Source organism: Trichomycterus rosablanca, chromosome 11, assembly GCF_030014385.1.
Source record: "Trichomycterus rosablanca isolate fTriRos1 chromosome 11, fTriRos1.hap1, whole genome shotgun sequence".
Classification (NCBI taxonomy): Eukaryota; Metazoa; Chordata; class Actinopteri; order Siluriformes; family Trichomycteridae; genus Trichomycterus; species Trichomycterus rosablanca.
The window spans coordinates 452501-472500 of NC_085998.1; the positions used below are offsets into that span (position 1 = coordinate 452501).

At 51.1% G+C, this 20000-nt stretch overlaps 1 protein-coding gene across 2 annotated transcripts in view; it reads left to right on the plus strand.

The window, feature by feature from the left end:
* Positions 1-16452, plus strand: part of usp8 (ubiquitin specific peptidase 8) — a 31142-nt gene extending 14690 nt beyond the window's left edge. For both annotated transcript variants that reach the window (XM_063004647.1, XM_063004648.1), the window contains 9 exons: positions 2222-2614; positions 2821-2895; positions 3835-4130; positions 4348-4569; positions 6689-6899; positions 7791-8027; positions 13997-14139; positions 14736-14868; positions 15866-16452. In XM_063004647.1, the coding sequence (XP_062860717.1) occupies positions 2222-2614; positions 2821-2895; positions 3835-4130; positions 4348-4569; positions 6689-6899; positions 7791-8027; positions 13997-14139; positions 14736-14868; positions 15866-16024 (1869 nt within the window). In that variant the 3' untranslated portion in view covers positions 16025-16452. The remainder of the gene's footprint in view (positions 1-2221; positions 2615-2820; positions 2896-3834; positions 4131-4347; positions 4570-6688; positions 6900-7790; positions 8028-13996; positions 14140-14735; positions 14869-15865) is intronic.
* The last annotated feature ends 3548 nt before the right edge of the window (positions 16453-20000 follow it).

The following is a 20000-nucleotide window of genomic DNA, read 5'->3' on the forward strand; positions in this document are numbered from 1 at the left end:
TGGAGTTAACTAATGACAAACAGTATTCTTCATCAATCTGCCTTCAACTGTCTCTTATTGCTGTTGCCAGATCAGCTTTGCAGGTTGGAACCTTGTCATTGACCATTTTCTTCAATTTCCACCAGAGATTTTCAAATGGATTGAGATCCGGACTATTTGCAGGCCATGCCATTGACATTATATGTTTTCTTGAAGGAAAGTTTTCACGTCCTTTGCCCTATGGCAAGATGCATTATCATCTTGAAAAATGAAGTCATCATCACCAAACATCCTTTCAACTGATGGAATAAGAAAAGCGTCCAAAATTTCAATGTGGACTTTGGCATTTATTGAAGACCATCTCCCCTGTGCCTTTACCCGACATGCAGGCCCATATCATCAACAACTGTGGAAATTAACATGTTTTCTTTAGGCAGTTATCTTCATAAATTTCATTGGACAGACACCAAACAAAAGTTCCAGCATCATCACCTTGCCCAATGCAGATTCTGAAGATCACTTTTATCCAGTCACCCACAGTCCACGATTGCTTTTCTTTAGCCTACTTTAACCTTGTTCTTTTCTTTTTAGGTGTTAATGATGGCTTTTGTTTGGCTTTTCTGTATGTAAATCCCATTTCTTTTAGGTGATTTCTTACAGTTCAGTCACAGACATTGACTCCACTTTCCGGCCACTTGTTTCTCATCTGCTTTGTTGTGCATTTTCTGTTTTCAAGACATATTGCTTTAAGTTTTCTATCTTGATGCTTTGATGTCTTACTTGGTCTACCAGTATGCTTCCCTTTTACAACCTTCCCATTTTGTTTGTACTTGGTCCAGATTTTAAACACAGCTTACTGGGAACAACCAACATCTTTTGCGACATTCCACAATGATTTATCTTCTTGAAGGAGTTTTATAATCCTCTCATTTGTTTCAACTGACATATCTTGTGTTGGAACCATGATTCATGACAATCTGCTTTGTGCAACAGCTCTCCGAGGTGTGAGCACTCTTTTTAAACTGAAGAATAATTAGCAAATCTAATCTGCTGCAGATGTTTTGTTTTTAAACTGCAAATTACAGAGTGATTCCATAATTTTTTCCTCAGATTTGAGTGATTCCATATTTTTTTCCTCTACTTGATCTAAAAAAAGCAATCGTGACTGACCACAACTATTATATTTGTTTCTTTTTTTATTGTTTCTTAATACCAGAAGGTTGACATTTTGAGAAATGATAGTTTTGTGGCATGTCTGTGATTTATTTTTTTTCTACAAAATTAAACAATTGACAGAACATCTTCCAAGAGTGGTGATTCCATAATTTTTGCCAGGGGTTGTAGATTGAACACTGAGTCGAGTCATTTAGTTTCTGAGCTGAATCAGATCGTGTTGACTTTATTTGTTTAAACGATAAATTGAGTCGTTTAGTGTCATAGCTGAATCGAATCATGTTGACTCCATCTGTAATTGATTGAACACTAAGTGGAGTTGGGCTGAATCGAATCATGTTGACTCTAACTGTATTAGCTTGAACACTGAGTTGAGTCGTTTAGTGTCTGAACCGAACCGAATCATGTTGACTCTTATTGTATTTGTTTGAACAGTGAGTCGAGTCGTTTAGTGTTTAAGCTTAACCGAATCATATTGACTCCATCTGAAATTGATTGAACACTGAATCGAGTCGTTTAGTATAGGAGCTGAACTGAATAATTTTGACTCTGTTTGAACACTAAGTGGAGTTGGGCTGAATCGAATCATGTCGACTCTTAACTGTAATTGATTGAACACTGAGTCGAGTCGTTTAGTGTCTGAACTGAATCGAATCATGTCGACTCTAAACTGTAATTGATTGAACACTGAGTCGAGTCGTTTAGTGTCTGAACTGAATCGAATCATGTCGACTCTAAACTGTAATTGAATGAACACTGAGTCGAGTCGTTTAGTGTCTGAACTGAATCGAATCATGTCGACTCTAAACTGTAATTGATTGAACACTGAGTCGAGTCGTTTAGTGTCTGAACTGAATCGAATCATGTCGACTCTAAACTGTAATTGAATGAACACTGAGTCGAGTCGTTTAGTGTCTGAACTGAATCGAATCATGTCGACTCTAAACTGTAATTGAATGAACACTGAGTCGAGTCGTTTAGTGTCTGAACTGAACCGAATCTGATCCTGAAATGAATCCCCCAGCTCTGACCTGTGTGACGTTCCGTTTGTGTTCGTGCACCTTCTCAGTTCGACCGCTCCACCAAACCAGCCGCCAGACCTTCAGAAGACGGGAAGTCCAGCGCCGAGGGCGGAGCCAAAGAGAACGGGACCAAAGACGGCGGGGCCAAGGACACCCCCGTTTCCACGGCGACCAACGGGCCGGTGGTCCCGGATCGGTCAGTCAAACCCAACCTGCAGGAGAAGAAAGGACTCGGGGACGAGGACGAGGAGGAGGAGGAGGAGGAGGAGGAGAGCAGGAGGAAGCTGGAGAGGCAGAAGGCAGAGGAGGAGGAGGAGGAGGAGGAGGAGGATGGAGAGGAGAGAGGAAGGAGAGGAACCAAGGAACAGAGTCTGGATGCTCACATCAAGAGCATGTCTCTGGATTCTCCTCTACCCAACACCACTGTGTCTGACATCAAGGTCTGCACACACACACACACACACACACACACACACACACACACACACACACACAACATGGCCAGAAGTGTGTGGTGCTTCATCTAATTATTCAGTGTGAAAAGCATGTAGTCATATTCCCTGCAGTCATGTTCAGAAACCTAGCTCACTGGTGTGTGTGTTTGTGTGTGTGTGTGTGTGTGTGTGTGTGTGTGTGTGTGTCACAGCGGGAGCCTCTTACCCGTGCCCGCAGTGAGGAGATCGGGCGGGTGGTACCAGGTCTACCTGAGGGCTGGATGAAGGTACAGAACTCACACCTACACCATCACCTGACTCACTCAGTCCTGAGTCACCTGCATTTGATTCTATTGAGCTGATTCATTTAGATCTGTTTCGTCTACATTTGATTCAGATGATCTGATTCACATAGTTCTGATTCATCTACATTTGATTCTAATAATTTGATTCACTTCAACCTGATTCATCTCTACTTGACTCTAATAATCTGATTCACTAACATCTGATTCAGCTATATTTGACTCTTATTATCCAATTCACTTAGACCTGATTCATCTATAATTAATTCTAATAATCCAGTTCACATAGATCTGATGATCTGGGGATCTGATTCACATAGATCGGATTCATCTACATTTGATTCTGGTCATCTGATTCATTTAGATCTGTTTCAGATAGATCTGATTCATCTACATTTGATTCTGGTGATCTGATTCAGTTTGATCTGAATTATCTGTATTTGACTCTTATTATGCAATTCACTAAGACCTGATTCATCTTTATTTGATTCTAATAATCCGATTCACCTTGATCTGATTAATCTACTGTATATTAGCTTTAGATGATCCGATTCACTTTGTCTGACTCTTATAGGATTCATTTAGACTTGTTTTATTTTTATTTGATTCTAACAATCTGACTAGCTTCAATTGATGATTCTTATAATTTGATTCACCTACTTTTTATTAATCTAAATTAGATTCAAACTTTCCGATTCACTTAGACTTGATTCATTTTAATTTAATTCTAATTATATGATTCACTTAGACCTGATTCATCTATAATTGATTCCAATAATCCAATTCACTCAGATCTGATTCATCTTTATTTGATTCTAATTAATCTGATTCACTCAGACCTGATACATCTTTATTTGATTCTTCTGATCTGATTCACTCATTTGATTCACTGTCAGTGATTCATTGTGTTCGTCTGTGTTCCAGTTCCTGGATGTGGTCACAGGGACGTACCGCTATTATCACTCCCCCACCAATAAAGTGCACCTGTACCCACCCGAGGTCACGCCCCCTGCCACGCCCCCGGCCACGCCCACTGCCACGCCCACCAAACCCAAGCCCCGCCAGGGAGCCACGGAGAAGGACAAGGAGAGAGAGAAGGAGCGGGAGAGAGAGCAGTCCAAATTAAAACGCTCCTACTCCTCCCCCGATATCAGCCAGGACCTGAAGGCCGAGGGGGCGCGCAAAGCCACGCCCATACCCACCATCAACAGAGAAACCAAGTACGTACCATGTCATTTAGTCATGACCTGTTCCCCTCCACTACTGAACTAACTATTCCTGATTGCTCACTGGATCAGGTCTAGATATTCAGTACCCGCCACGCCCAGTCCGCCCTTTCCTGGTGTACCACCCTGTATAGTCCTAGGTTCTGTGTTACGTTGTGATGTCGCCTAGGTTACGATGATTTCCGATCGGTGTGTTTGATTGTTCCGTCAGACCCCAGGCCGCCACGTCGTACGTGAAAGCCGAGATCGCCCGCCCCTCCGCCGCTAAGATCCGGAACATGAACCCGGTGTTCGGGGGCCCGGGGCCGTGTCTGACGGGGCTGAGGAACTTAGGGAACACCTGCTACATGAACTCCGTCCTGCAGTGTCTGTGTAACACGCCCTACATGGCCGACTACTTCAACAAGAACCGCTACCAGGAGGACATCAACAGGTACGGCGCCGCCATCCTTACCGCTCAGTGTGGCAGTAAATATTGGGACGCTCAGTAAAATATAGTATAAACTAGAAAAGGTTTAGAACTCAAAAAAAGTTGGGACGGGGGCAGAGTAAGAGTGAAAAGTGTTTGAAGCAGGTGAGATGGTACCAGGTGAGGGAATCATGATCGGGTATAAAAGGATCCACCAAAGGATCAGTCTGTACAAGCAATGGTGGGACGTGGCTCACCACTGTGTTCCAAACTTCTACTGTATCTACTGTACATAATATTGTGGAAAGATTCAGTCTGATTCTGCAAAGCTGGAAACCACTGTTGAATATGTGTGACCTTTAGCCCTTAGACAGCACTGCATGAGAAACCATCAAGCTGCTGCGATACACATATATATATATATATATATTATCACATGGGCTCGGGAGCACTTCGGAAAACCGTTGTGAGTTAACACAGTCCACCGCTGCATCAGGAAACGCAACCTGAAACTCTGTTACACACAGAGAAAGTCATACATCAATGCTATACAGAAACATCTCAGAGTTCTCTGAGCTCATCTCAGATGGACCAGAACACAGTGGACACAAATGCTGAGGTTGGACGAGTCCACGGTTCAGCTCGTTTTTGGAAAAAACGGACGTCAAGTTCTCTGTGCCAAACACAAAAAAGGACCATCCAGACTGATATCAGTGAAAGAGGGCGCATGGCTTCATAGATACAGAGTGCGTGTGCTTGAGCGGCCTGCCTGCAGTCCAGATCTGTCTCCTGTCATGAGGAGGAGAATCAGACGACGGTGAGCTCGGACTGTTGAGCAGCTGGAGTCTCGTATTGAGCAAGAATGGAAAAATTCCACTCACAAACCTGCAACCATCAGTGTCCTCAGTTCCTCACACATTACACAGTAGAAATGAATAGGAGGACTGATGGAACATGGGGGGGAACATGGGGGGAACACAGAGGGGAACACGGGGGGAACACAGGGGGGAACATAGGGGGAACACGGGGAGGAACACCGGGGGGAACATAGGGGGAACACGGGGGGAACATAGGGGGGAACACGGGGGGAACATAGGGGGAACACGGGGGGGACATAGGGGGGAACACGGGGGGAACACGGGGGGGAACACGGGGGGAACATAGGGGGGAACACGGGGGGAACATAGGGGGAACACTGGGGGAACATAGGGGGGAACACGGGGGGAACATGGGGGGAACACAGGGGGGAACACGGGGGGGGGGACATAGGGGGGAACACGGGGGGAACATGGGGGGAACAACGGGGGGGAACAACGGGGGGGAACAACGGGGGAACATGGGGGGGGAACATAGGGAGGAACACGGGGGGAACACGTGGGGAACACGGGGGAACACAGGGGGGAACACAGGGGGAACACGGGGGGGAACATAGGGGGGAACACGGGGGGAACACGGGGGGAACACTGGGGGAACATGGGGGGGAACATAGGGAGGAACACGGGGGGAACACGTGGGGAACACGGGGGAACACAGGGGGGAACATAGGGGGAACACGGGGGGGAACATAGGGAGGAACACGGGGGGAACACAGGGGGGAACACAGGGGGAACACGGGGGGGAACATAGGGGGAACACGGGGGGAACATAGGGGGAAACACGGGGGGAACATAGGGGGAACACGGGGGGGACATAGGGGGGAACACAGGGGGGAACACGGGGAACACAGGGGGGAACACGGGGGGGAACATGGGGGAACATAGGGGGAACATCGGGGGGAACATAGGGGGAACACGGGGGGGGGACACGGGGGAACATAGGGGGGAACACGGGGGTAACATAGGGGGAACACGGGGGGGGGACACGGGGGAACATAGGGGGGAACACAGGGGGGAACACAGGGGGAACACGCCCCCGTACCGACTTTTTGGAGTCTTAAGTTCAGTGAAACATTATAAATCTTTTCTTTCTACTTTTATAAGTGAAATAAAAATGGAAGAGAATGACCACATCACACCTTCTTTTACTAAGCGTCCCAACTTTTCTGGTTTGTAGTTCTGTAGGATCTGTGTGAGATGTATGTATAACGTGTAATGATATAATTTAAAGCTCTAACTGAGACCTGACGTGTGGCTGTGTGGGACAGGGCGAATATTCTGGGCCATAAGGGTGAGGTGGCGGAGGAGTTCGGGGCCATCATGAACGCCCTGTGGTCGGGGCAGTTCAAGTACATCAGCCCCCGCGACTTCAAAATCACCATCGGTAAAATAAACGAGCAGTTCTCCGGGTACGAGCAGCAGGACTCTCAGGAACTCCTGCTGTTCCTCATGGACGGCCTGCACGAGGACCTCAACAAGGTGAGAAGCTCACCTCACCGTCTTCATCTTCCAGCTCCATCGTTCCACTACATTCATTTATATCAGGGTTATCAGCATGGGCCGGGGTTATAGGACAGGTGTGTAGGACGGGTGTGTAGGACAGGTGTGTAGGACAAATGTTTCATCTCTACAGTTTATTCAGGTTATTCAGTCACATGGTTGTAAACATGATTTATATTTGTGATGTTTGTATCTGATATTTAAATGGACTAAACGTTTATATGGACTGTATTAATTAACACGATTGAACTTTTTATAGCTACAGTCAATAACTTGATTACACAGTAAAGATATTATCTGGAACCTTGTTTCAGGTATTGATAGGTATTAAATGGTAATAATTTAGAACAGTATTTCCCCGTCTTCTTTCTGCACATCGGGGCTGTCGCATAGTTTACCCAGTAGCGCCACCCGAAGAACGAAGAGCCATCTTTTTGAACGGCTCTTTAAAAGAGGCGACTCCCTTCGAGGAGCCGTAATTCCCGTCACTAGCTCCAATTATCGCTACACCAGGTCACGTGTGACGCAAGCACGTAAGTGCGAGCCCCCCCGGAACTCATTCAGATTGTATTGCAGCGCCTGCAGTTAAAAAAAAAAGAGCTTTAACATGAGTCTATGAGAGCGATCCGGGGCGGTACTGTACAGAACACAACTCCACCATGATTGGGCTACGATATTCCGAGGCAGGACGGATAGTTTAACACTGGTTGAATGTGATAGAAACATTTCTTCCCTTTCGCCCTTTGGTGGTGCGTCGCCCGATCGCCCTAATGAACGAGCCGCCGTGTGTGTGTGTGTGTGTGTGTGTGTGTGTGTGTGTGTGTGTGTGTGTGTGTGTGTGTGTGTGTGTGTGTGTGTGTGTGGACCCAGGCCGATAACCGTAAGAGGCTGAAGGACGAGCCGTGTGATCAGATGGATGATGTCAGCGGGGCGGAGTTATCCTGGAGGAAACACAAGCTGCTGAACGAGTCCATCATCGTCTCACTGTTCCAGGGTCAGTTCAAGTCCAGCCTGCAGTGTCTGAGCTGCCACCACCGCTCCCGCACCTTCGAGACCTTCATGTACCTCTCACTGCCCCTCGCCTCGTCCTCCAGATGTTCTCTACAGGTACACACACACACCTCTCACTGCCCCTCGCCTCGTCCTCCAGATGTTCTCTACAGGTACACACCTCTCACTGCCCCTCGCCTCGTCCTCCAGATGTTCTCTACAGGTACACACACACACCTCTCACTGCCCCTCGCCTCGTCCTCCAGATGTTCTCTACAGGTACACACACGCACACCTCTCACTGCCCCTCGCCTCGTCCTCCAGATGTTCTCTACAGGTACACACACACACACCTCTCACTGCCCCTCGCCTCGTCCTCCAGATGTTCTCTACAGGTACACACACACACACCTCTCACTGCCCCTCGCCTCGTCCTCCAGATGTTCTCTACAGGTACACACGCACACCTCTCACTGCCCCTCGCCTCGTCCTCCAGATGTTCTCTACAGGTACACACACACACACCTCTCACTGCCCCTCGCCTCGTCCTCCAGATGTTCTCTACAGGTACACACGCACACCTCTCACTGCCCCTCGCCTCGTCCTCCAGATGTTCTCTACAGGTACACACACACACACCTCTCACTGCCCCTCGCCTCGTCCTCCAGATGTTCTCTACAGGTACACACACACACCTCTCACTGCCCCTCGCCTCGTCCTCCAGATGTTCTCTACAGGTACACACACACACACCTCTCACTGCCCCTCGCCTCGTCCTCCAGATGTTCTCTACAGGTACACACACACACACCTCTCACTGCCCCTCGCCTCGTCCTCCAGATGTTCTCTACAGGTACACACGCACACCTCTCACTGCCCCTCGCCTCATCCTCCAGATGTTCTCTACAGGTACACACACACACACACCTCTCACTGCCCCTCGCCTCATCCTCCAGATGTTCTCTACAGGTACACACGCACACCTCTCGCTGCCCCTCGCCTCGTCCTCCAGATGTTCTCTACAGGTACACACACACACACACCTCTCACTGCCCCTCGCCTCATCCTCCAGATGTTCTCTACAGGTACACACACACACACACCTCTCACTGCCCCTCGCCTCATCCTCCAGATGTTCTCTACAGGTACACACACACACCTCTCACTGCCCCTCGCGTCGTCCTCCAGATGTTCTCTACAGGTACACACGCACACCTCTCACTGCCCCTCGCCTCGTCCTCCAGATGTTCTCTACAGGTACACACACACACCTCTCACTGCCCCTCGCCTCATCCTCCAGATGTTCTCTACAGGTACACACACACACACACCTCTCACTGCCCCTCGCCTCGTCCTCCAGATGTTCTCTACAGGTACACACGCACACCTCTCGCTGCCCCTCGCCTCGTCCTCCAGATGTTCTCTACAGGTACACACACACACCTCTCACTGCCCCTCGCCTCGTCCTCCAGATGTTCTCTACAGGTACACACACACACACCTCTCACTGCCCCTCGCCTCGTCCTCCAGATGTTCTCTACAGGTACACACGCACACCTCTCACTGCCCCTCGCCCCGTCCTCCAGATGTTCTCTACAGGTACACACACACACCTCTCACTGCCCCTCGCCTCATCCTCCAGATGTTCTCTACAGGTACACACACACACACCTCTCACTGCCCCTCGCCTCATCCTCCAGATGTTCTCTACAGGTACACACACACACCTCTCACTGCCCCTCGCCTCGTCCTCCAGATGTTCTCTACAGGTACACACACACACCTCTCACTGCCCCTCGCCCCGTCCTCCAGATGTTCTCTACAGGTACACACACACACCTCTCACTGCCCCTCGCCTCGTCCTCCAGATGTTCTCTACAGGTACACACACACACCTCTCTCACTGCCCCTCGCCTCGTCCTCCAGATGTTCTCTACAGGTACACACACACACCTCTCACTGCCCCTCGCCTCGTCCTCCAGATGTTCTCTACAGGTACACACACACACACCTCTCTCACTGCCCCTCGCCTCGTCCTCCAGATGTTCTCTACAGGTACACACACACACCTCTCACTGCCCCTCGCCTCGTCCTCCAGATGTTCTCTACAGGTACACACACACACACCTCTCACTGCCCCTGGCCTCGTCCTCCAGATGTTCTCTACAGGTACACACACACACACCTCTCACTGCCCCTGGCCTCGTCCTCCAGATGTTCTCTACAGGTACACACGCACACCTCTCACTGCCCCTCGCCCCGTCCTCCAGATGTTCTCTACAGGTACACACACACACACCTCTCACTGCCCCTCGCCTCATCCTCCAGATGTTCTCTACAGGTACACACACACACACCTCTCTCACTGCCCCTCGCCTCGTCCTCCAGATGTTCTCTACAGGTACACACACACACCTCTCACTGCCCCTCGCCTCGTCCTCCAGATGTTCTCTACAGGTACACACACACACACCTCTCACTGCCCCTCGCCTCGTCCTCCAGATGTTCTCTACAGGTACACACACACACACCTCTCACTGCCCCTCGCCTCGTCCTCCAGATGTTCTCTACAGGTACACACACACACCTCTCACTGCCCCTCGCCTTGTCCTCCAGATGTTCTCTACAGGTACACACACACACCTCTCTCACTGCCCCTCGCCTCATCCTCCAGATGTTCTCTACAGGTACACACACACACCTCTCGCTGCCCCTCGCCTCGTCCTCCAGATGTTCTCTACAGGTACACACACACACCTCTCGCTGCCCCTCGCCTCGTCCTCCAGATGTTCTCTACAGGTACACACACACACCTCTCGCTGCCCCTCGCCTCGTCCTCCAGATGTTCTCTACAGGTACACACACACACCTCTCACTGCCCCTCGCCTCGTCCTCCAGATGTTCTCTACAGGTACACACACACACACCTCTCGCTGCCCCTCGCCTCGTCCTCCAGATGTTCTCTACAGGTACACACACACACACCTCTCTCACTGCCCCTCGCCTCGTCCTCCAGATGTTCTCTACAGGTACACACGCACACCTCTCACTGCCCCTCGCCTCGTCCTCCAGATGTTCTCTACAGGTACACACACACACACCTCTCACTGCCCCTCGCCTCGTCCTCCAGATGTTCTCTACAGGTACACACACACACCTCTCACTGCCCCTCGCCTCGTCCTCCAGATGTTCTCTACAGGTACACACACACACACCTCTCACTGCCCCTCGCCTCGTCCTCCAGATGTTCTCTACAGGTACACACACACACACCTCTCACTGCCCCTCGCCTCGTCCTCCAGATGTTCTCTACAGGTACACACACACACACCTCTCACTGCCCCTCGCCTCGTCCTCCAGATGTTCTCTACAGGTACACACGCACACCTCTCACTGCCCCTCGCCTCGTCCTCCAGATGTTCTCTACAGGTACACACACACACACCTCTCACTGCCCCTCGCCTCGTCCTCCAGATGTTCTCTACAGGTACACACGCACACCTCTCACTGCCCCTCGCCTCGTCCTCCAGATGTTCTCTACAGGTACACACACACACACCTCTCACTGCCCCTCGCCTCGTCCTCCAGATGTTCTCTACAGGTACACACGCACACCTCTCACTGCCCCTCGCCTCGTCCTCCAGATGTTCTCTACAGGTACACACACACACACCTCTCACTGCCCCTCGCCTCGTCCTCCAGATGTTCTCTACAGGTACACACACACACACCTCTCACTGCCCCTCGCCTCGTCCTCCAGATGTTCTCTACAGGTACACACACACACACCTCTCACTGCCCCTCGCCTCGTCCTCCAGATGTTCTCTACAGGTACACACACACACCTCTCACTGCCCCTCGCCTCGTCCTCCAGATGTTCTCTACAGGTACACACACACACACCTCTCACTGCCCCTCGCCTCGTCCTCCAGATGTTCTCTACAGGTACACACGCACACCTCTCACTGCCCCTCGCCTCATCCTCCAGATGTTCTCTACAGGTACACACACACACCTCTCACTGCCCCTCGCCTCGTCCTCCAGATGTTCTCTACAGGTACACACACACACACCTCTCACTGCCCCTCGCCTCGTCCTCCAGATGTTCTCTACAGGTACACACGCACACCTCTCACTGCCCCTCGCCTCGTCCTCCAGATGTTCTCTACAGGTACACACACACACACCTCTCACTGCCCCTCGCCTCGTCCTCCAGATGTTCTCTACAGGTACACACGCACACCTCTCACTGCCCCTCGCCTCATCCTCCAGATGTTCTCTACAGGTACACACACACACACCTCTCACTGCCCCTCGCCTCGTCCTCCAGATGTTCTCTACAGGTACACACACACACCTCTCACTGCCCCTCGCCTCGTCCTCCAGATGTTCTCTACAGGTACACACACACACACCTCTCACTGCCCCTCGCCTCGTCCTCCAGATGTTCTCTACAGGTACACACGCACACCTCTCACTGCCCCTCGCCTCATCCTCCAGATGTTCTCTACAGGTACACACGCACACCTCTCACTGCCCCTCGCCTCGTCCTCCAGATGTTCTCTACAGGTACACACACACACACCTCTCACTGCCCCTCGCCTCGTCCTCCAGATGTTCTCTACAGGTACACACGCACACCTCTCACTGCCCCTCGCCTCGTCCTCCAGATGTTCTCTACAGGTACACACACACACACCTCTCACTGCCCCTCGCCTCGTCCTCCAGATGTTCTCTACAGGTACACACGCACACCTCTCACTGCCCCTCGCCTCATCCTCCAGATGTTCTCTACAGGTACACACACACACACACCTCTCACTGCCCCTCGCCTCATCCTCCAGATGTTCTCTACAGGTACACACGCACACCTCTCGCTGCCCCTCGCCTCGTCCTCCAGATGTTCTCTACAGGTACACACACACACACACCTCTCACTGCCCCTCGCCTCATCCTCCAGATGTTCTCTACAGGTACACACACACACACACCTCTCACTGCCCCTCGCCTCATCCTCCAGATGTTCTCTACAGGTACACACACACACCTCTCACTGCCCCTCGCGTCGTCCTCCAGATGTTCTCTACAGGTACACACGCACACCTCTCACTGCCCCTCGCCTCGTCCTCCAGATGTTCTCTACAGGTACACACACACACCTCTCACTGCCCCTCGCCTCATCCTCCAGATGTTCTCTACAGGTACACACACACACACACCTCTCACTGCCCCTCGCCTCGTCCTCCAGATGTTCTCTACAGGTACACACGCACACCTCTCGCTGCCCCTCGCCTCGTCCTCCAGATGTTCTCTACAGGTACACACACACACCTCTCACTGCCCCTCGCCTCGTCCTCCAGATGTTCTCTACAGGTACACACACACACACCTCTCACTGCCCCTCGCCTCGTCCTCCAGATGTTCTCTACAGGTACACACGCACACCTCTCACTGCCCCTCGCCCCGTCCTCCAGATGTTCTCTACAGGTACACACACACACACCTCTCACTGCCCCTCGCCTCATCCTCCAGATGTTCTCTACAGGTACACACACACACACCTCTCTCACTGCCCCTCGCCTCGTCCTCCAGATGTTCTCTACAGGTACACACACACACCTCTCACTGCCCCTCGCCTCGTCCTCCAGATGTTCTCTACAGGTACACACACACACCTCTCACTGCCCCTCGCCCCGTCCTCCAGATGTTCTCTACAGGTACACACACACACCTCTCACTGCCCCTCGCCTCGTCCTCCAGATGTTCTCTACAGGTACACACACACACCTCTCTCACTGCCCCTCGCCTCGTCCTCCAGATGTTCTCTACAGGTACACACACACACCTCTCACTGCCCCTCGCCTCGTCCTCCAGATGTTCTCTACAGGTACACACACACACACCTCTCGCTGCCCCTCGCCTCGTCCTCCAGATGTTCTCTACAGGTACACACACACACCTCTCACTGCCCCTCGCCTCGTCCTCCAGATGTTCTCTACAGGTACACACACACACAGCAGTAGTGCAGTAGGGAGCAGCGTTTAAATCCAGATGTGCACATCAGCTCTTCCTCTGTGCTTGTGCAGGAGTGTCTGAGGCTCTTCTCCAAGGAGGAGAAGCTGACGGACAATAACAAGGTCTACTGTCCTCACTGCAAAGCTCACCGAGAGTTCACCAAGAAACTGGAGATCTGGAAGCTTCCACCCATCCTGCTCATCCATCTAAAGAGGTCAGTGTGTGGTCAGCGGTCCTCACGGTTACTTCTTCTTCACTGTTGGGGCCAAAAGTATGTGGACAGCTGAGCTACTGTCTGTTTACTCTTACTGGAACAACAGTGACAACCTGGCAGTGGTGGGGCTTGAACCAGCTACCTTTCGATTACTAGTCCTGCACCTTAACCAGTAGGCTACAACCAGGCAGAGCGGTCCGGGTCCTTTCTGTGTGCATGTTCTCCCTGTGTCTGTGGGTTTCCTCCGTGTGCTCCGGTTTCCTCCCACAGTACAAAGACATTCAGGGGCCCAACAGTGGGAAGCTGGCAGTGGTGGGGCTTAAACCAGCAACCTTCTGATTACTGCAGTACCTTAACCAAGAGATTAAACCCACTGTGTGGGCAAGAATAAAACACTTCAGGTCAGGCAGCAGTTTGGCTCTTAGTCAACATTCCAATTCATCCCAAAGGTGTTCCGAGGGTGTGGTGGGTGTGCTCAGTAATTAAGCGGTGTCCACATACTTTTGGCTATATATATATATATATATATATATATGTGTGTTAGTGATGGAATGATTAGAACAGACTTCTATAAATATGTGTGTGTGTGTATGAAGGTTCTGGTACGAGGGCCGGTGGAAGCAGAAGCTCCAGACCTCGGTGGATTTCCCTCTGGAGAACCTGGATCTGTCCCAGTACGTCATCGGCTCCAAAAACAACCTGAGGAAGTACGACCTGTACGGCGTGTCCGTGAGTACCAACACTGTCACCAACACCGTCACCAACACCACTACCAACACCGTCACATCACCAACACCGTCACCACCATAATCAACAACACCACTACCAAACACCGTCACCAACACCGTCACCACCATCAACAACACCGTCAACAACACCGTCACCACCATCATCAACAACACCGTCACCAACACCACTACCAACACCGTCGTCACCATCACCAACACCGTCGTCACCATCACCACCATAATCACCAACACCGTCACCAACACCGTCACCACCATCAACAACACCGTCACCACCATCATCAACACCACTACCAACACCGTCACCAGCACCGCCACCGTCACCAACACCATCACCACCACCACCACCACCAACACTGTCACCAACACTGTCACCATCACCAACACCGTCACCAACACCAGAGCATTCAGAGCTCCTACAGCTGGAACCACTGGATCCATCTCTCACATTCACATACTGGGACTAGTTCAAACCTCAGTTCAAAAAAAGTAGGGACGGGGTGTAACAGGCTAATAAACATAAAAAAAATCATGAAAATAGGGACAGGCTCTGTGTGTTCCAACAGTGTTTCAGTCTCCAGTCTCAGTCGGGCTGCGGTGGCTCAGTGACTAAAGTGCTGGACTAATAATCAGAGGGTTGCTGGTTCAATCCCCACCACCACTGAGTTGCCACTCTAACATAATACAGTGACATAACAAATCCATTCTAAAAGTACGTGGGTGAAGGGAATTGAAGATGACTAAATTGGGGGGGGGGGGGGTCGTCCACCCAACGCCACCTTTAAATACAGCACCTCTATCACATGACAGACCGGTCCCCTGAGCACCCAGTTCCCTCTGAAGTACCTTGATGGTTATGATGGGGTGTCACTGATGTCCTCGGGTGAGGACGCCGGGCGGGTCTTGTATGTATCTCAATTGTATGACATGTTAGTGTGTTCCACTTCCTGTAAGACCCTCTGTGTTCCCTTCCCGTGCAGAATCACTACGGGGGGCTGGACGGCGGGCACTACACGGCCTACTGCAGGAACGCCAACCGCCAGCTCTGGTACAAGTTCGACGACCACGAGGTCTCCGAGATCTCCGCCTCGTCCGTCAAGTCCACCGCCGCCTACATCTTCTTCTACTCCTCCATCTGAGGCCGCGCCCGGCCTCGCCGCCGACACCCGTCGCTCCCGACCGGCCGAGAGCCCGCGGAGCCGCCGTGGGCGGAGCTTAAAGCCCCTCGGCGAGGATGAGGAGCGGATGAGGACGTTTGCTCCGGTTCCTCTCTGTTCTGGATCTTTCTCTACATTTCTGACTTTAACGGTGGACGAGTGAAGCTGGACTGGAGCTGGACTGACCCACAGAGCTTCAGACACTAATACAGATTTGGGACGCGGCCGTGTGGGCTCCGAAGGTTCGGTTCTCAGACTGAATGTGTTTCCACCGCTCGGTTCTGCTCGCTTCTTCCTCAGCTCATGTACATAATGTTTATTATTTATCTTTAATGTGACCAAATTTCTGCCTGAAGGCTCGAACGAGTGTCTGAGGGACACTGTGGGGGGCGCAGTGTAGGGGGGGCGCAGTGTTAAGGAAGCAGTGGGGGGATGAAGTCGGGGGACAGTGTGAAAGGGACATGGGGAGAGGGATGCAGTGTGGGGGGCATAGTGTGAGGGAAGCAGTGTGCAGGACAGTGAGAGGGAACTCAGTGTGAGGGATGCAGTGAAAGGGACGCAGTGTAAGTGGGACACAGTGGGGGGGCAGTAAGAAGGACACGGGGGACGCAGTGAGAAGGGACACAATGTATGGCACGCAGTGGGGGACAGTGTGGGGCACATGAGGTGAAGGCGCAGTGTAGGGGGGCCAGTGTGGGGGGGGACGCAGTGAGAGGGACGCCATATAAGGGACACAGTGAGGGGGGGCAGTGTGGGGAATGCAGTGTAAGGGACACAGTGGGGGGACAGTGAGAGGGACGCAGTTAGAGGGACGCGGGGGGGGACACAGTGGGGGGACAGTGAGGGGGACGCAGTTAGAGGGACGCGGGGGGACAGTGAGGGGGGGACAGTGAGAGGGACGCAGTTAGAGGGACGCGGGGGGACAGTGAGGGGGACACAGTGGGGGGACAGTGAGGGGGACGCAGTTAGAGGGACGCGGGGGGACAGTGAGGGGGACACAGTGAGGGGGACGCGGGGGGACAGTGAGGGGGAAACAGTGAGATCGACGCGTGGGGGACAGTGAGGGGGGGGCACCAGTTTCATCTCATCACTCTAATCAATATAATCAATACGGTTCTGATATCGGCGCCTCAGTGCACAGGTCACGGTCTTCCTTCCACTTCATCTCATCTCCAGAATCTGAGGTGAATTCCTCCTCCTCTAGGGGTATATGGGGGGTTTCTAACAATATCTGCTGGGTCATAAATATATAGACACCAGCTCATTTATGGATTTCTGTCCTTTCACCATATTTACTTATGTATATTATAATTATGTAAACCATCACTGATCTTCTGTTGGTTTTCTGCTACAGCTGTGACTTTTCAGTGCTGTCCACATACTTATGATAAGTTCAGGACTTTCTTGAGGGACGGCCGTTCCAGATCCGGTTCTGAGGTCACCAACTAACGTCCGAATAATTATTATAAATATAATAATAGTTACTCCGTCCAACATTCAGTCCCATCAAATACTAACACTACCGCCACCACGCTTCACAGTAGGTAAACCTGCAGCATCTAGTTCATGCTGGATCTGGTTGGGCAGTTTGGGTTTCCTCCCATCCTTGACACCGAGACCACTGTTCCATGTACCTACGGACGTGATCTTGTGAGCTGTGGTTGCTCAGGATTAACTCCAGGTGGCGCACTGAGTTAGTCCTGGTGCATGCACACTAACCTTATTTATATGGACACAGAGAAGTCAGCAGCCGTAGTCGATCATGATGTCCGTATATTTTTGACCCGGCAGATGTTTCGTAAAACCAACAACAGCGGGTTTTACTGCACCCATGATGCACTGCAGCACCCAAACCTGAGTGCTCACGGTTCAGAGAGGGAACGGCGCCCCCTGCTGACTGCTGGAGCAACTCCGAGCGCAGCGGGAACTGGAAATGACTAAATTAGTGATCCGTGTTCATCAGTAATAAATAAATCGGAATAAATATGAGTATGATGTCATGTGATCGGCTTGATGAATCGTTAATGTCGGTATGTTAGCGCTGTAATGTCGCGGTGAATCGGATGTTCAGGATCGGATCGGTGCGCCTGTACTCACACTCGTTATCGTCATGGTGATTCTGAGCCTGTGATGTCACTAATGTTATTATCTCACACAGAGCCGAGCTGGTTATCTCATCGTCTCGTTATTCTGTCTCATTAATGTTTATAATCACACACACACACACACTATACGTGCTAGTCTGGCTGAAGATCTGAGGTTCTGAGTGCACGTTCCTGACAGAACCTTCAGGTCAGAGGTTCCTAATTCCAGTCCGAACTCTCTGTACCTGTAGCGGAGGGTCGAGGCTGCTTATCATCCGCACTGTTGTATTTATTTTCACTCGCAGTTTAGACGTCACCGATTCCCACAGCGGCCACCAGGTGATCCTGTACAGAACTGCACTGGGGTTCCACGACTGACTGTAGCACCTGAAACTACCTGTGCATGAGCTGGACCAAACCAGTGGATCACGCCAATGTGGGACTCAAACCTACAACTGCTGAGGGGTTTTCTGCTGCACCAACCAGGCGTGAGTGTGTGTGTGTGAGTGTGAGTGTGTGTGTGTGTGTGTGTGTGTGTGTAAGAGTGTGAGTGTGTGTGTAAGAGTGTGAGTGTGTGTGTGTGTGTGAGTGTGTGTGAGTGTGTGTGTGTGTGTGTGAGTGAGTGTGTGTGTGTGAGAGTGTGTGAGTGAGTGTGAGTGTGTGTGTGAGAGTGTGTGTGTGTGTGTGTGTGTGTGTGTGTGAGAGTGAGTGAGTGTGTGTGAGAGTGTGTGTGTGTGTGTGTGTGTGTGTGAGAGTGAGTGAGTGAGTGTGTGTGTGTGAGTGAGTGTGTGAGTGAGTGTGTGTGTGTGTGTGTGTGTGTGTGTGAGAGTGTGTGTGTGAGTGTGAGTGTGTGTGTGTGTGTGAGAGTGTGTGTGTGTGTGTGAGTGTGTGTGAGTGTGAGTGTGTGTGTGAGAGTGTGTGTGTGTGTGTGTGTGTGTGTGTGTGTGAGTGTGTGAGAGTGAGTGAGTGTGTGTGAGAGTGTGTGTGTGTGTGTGTGTGTGTGTGTGTGTGTGAGTGTAGGTAAGCGACTGTAGTGTAGGTGTTGGTGACCGCCTTCACACGCTGGGTTTGAGTCCCACACTGGTGTTGATGGAACGTTGAAAGCACAGTGGTAGAGATCAGATCCCCTCCTGATGAAACATGTAGTTCAATAACTAACTGTGATAATAAAATGATCTAACACCTGACCTGGAGTCTGAGTCTGAAATGTGTCCCGTCTGATCCGAACTCCTTCTTCTCATTTACAAGATCTTCTCAGAGGTCTCCTCAATCGTCTCCTCAGTGATCTCTTCAGTGGATTCCTAAGTGATGTCTTCATAGGTCTCCTGAGTGATCTGTTCAGTAGTCTCCTTAAAGGCCTCCGCAGGGGTCTCATATGTGGTCTCCTCAGAGGTCTTCTAAGAGGTCTTTTCAGTGGTCTCCTCAATGGTCTCCTCAGTGGACTCTTCAGTGGTCTCCTTAGAGGTCTCCACAGAGGTCTTCTCAGAGGTTTCCTCAAAGGTTTCTTCAGTGATCTCCTCAGTGGTCTACTCAATGCCCCCATCAGTGGTTTCCTCAGCAGTCTCCTCAGTGATCTCTTCAGTGGTCTCCTAAAATGTCTTATTAGTGGTCTCCTCAGAGGTCTTCTCAGTGGTCTCTTTAGTGGTCTCAGTTATCCGCTCAGTGTTCTCTCTGCAGGTCTCTTCAGTGGTCTCCTCAGTGGATTCCTTAATGGTCTCCTCAGTGGTCTTCTCAGAGGTCTCCTCAGAGGTATTTTCAGAGGTCTCCTCAGTGGATTCCTCAATGGTCTCCTCAGAGGTCTTTTCAGTGGTCTCTTTAAAGATTCCCTCAGTGGTCTGCTCAGTAGTCTCCTAAAATGTCTCCTCAGAGGTCTT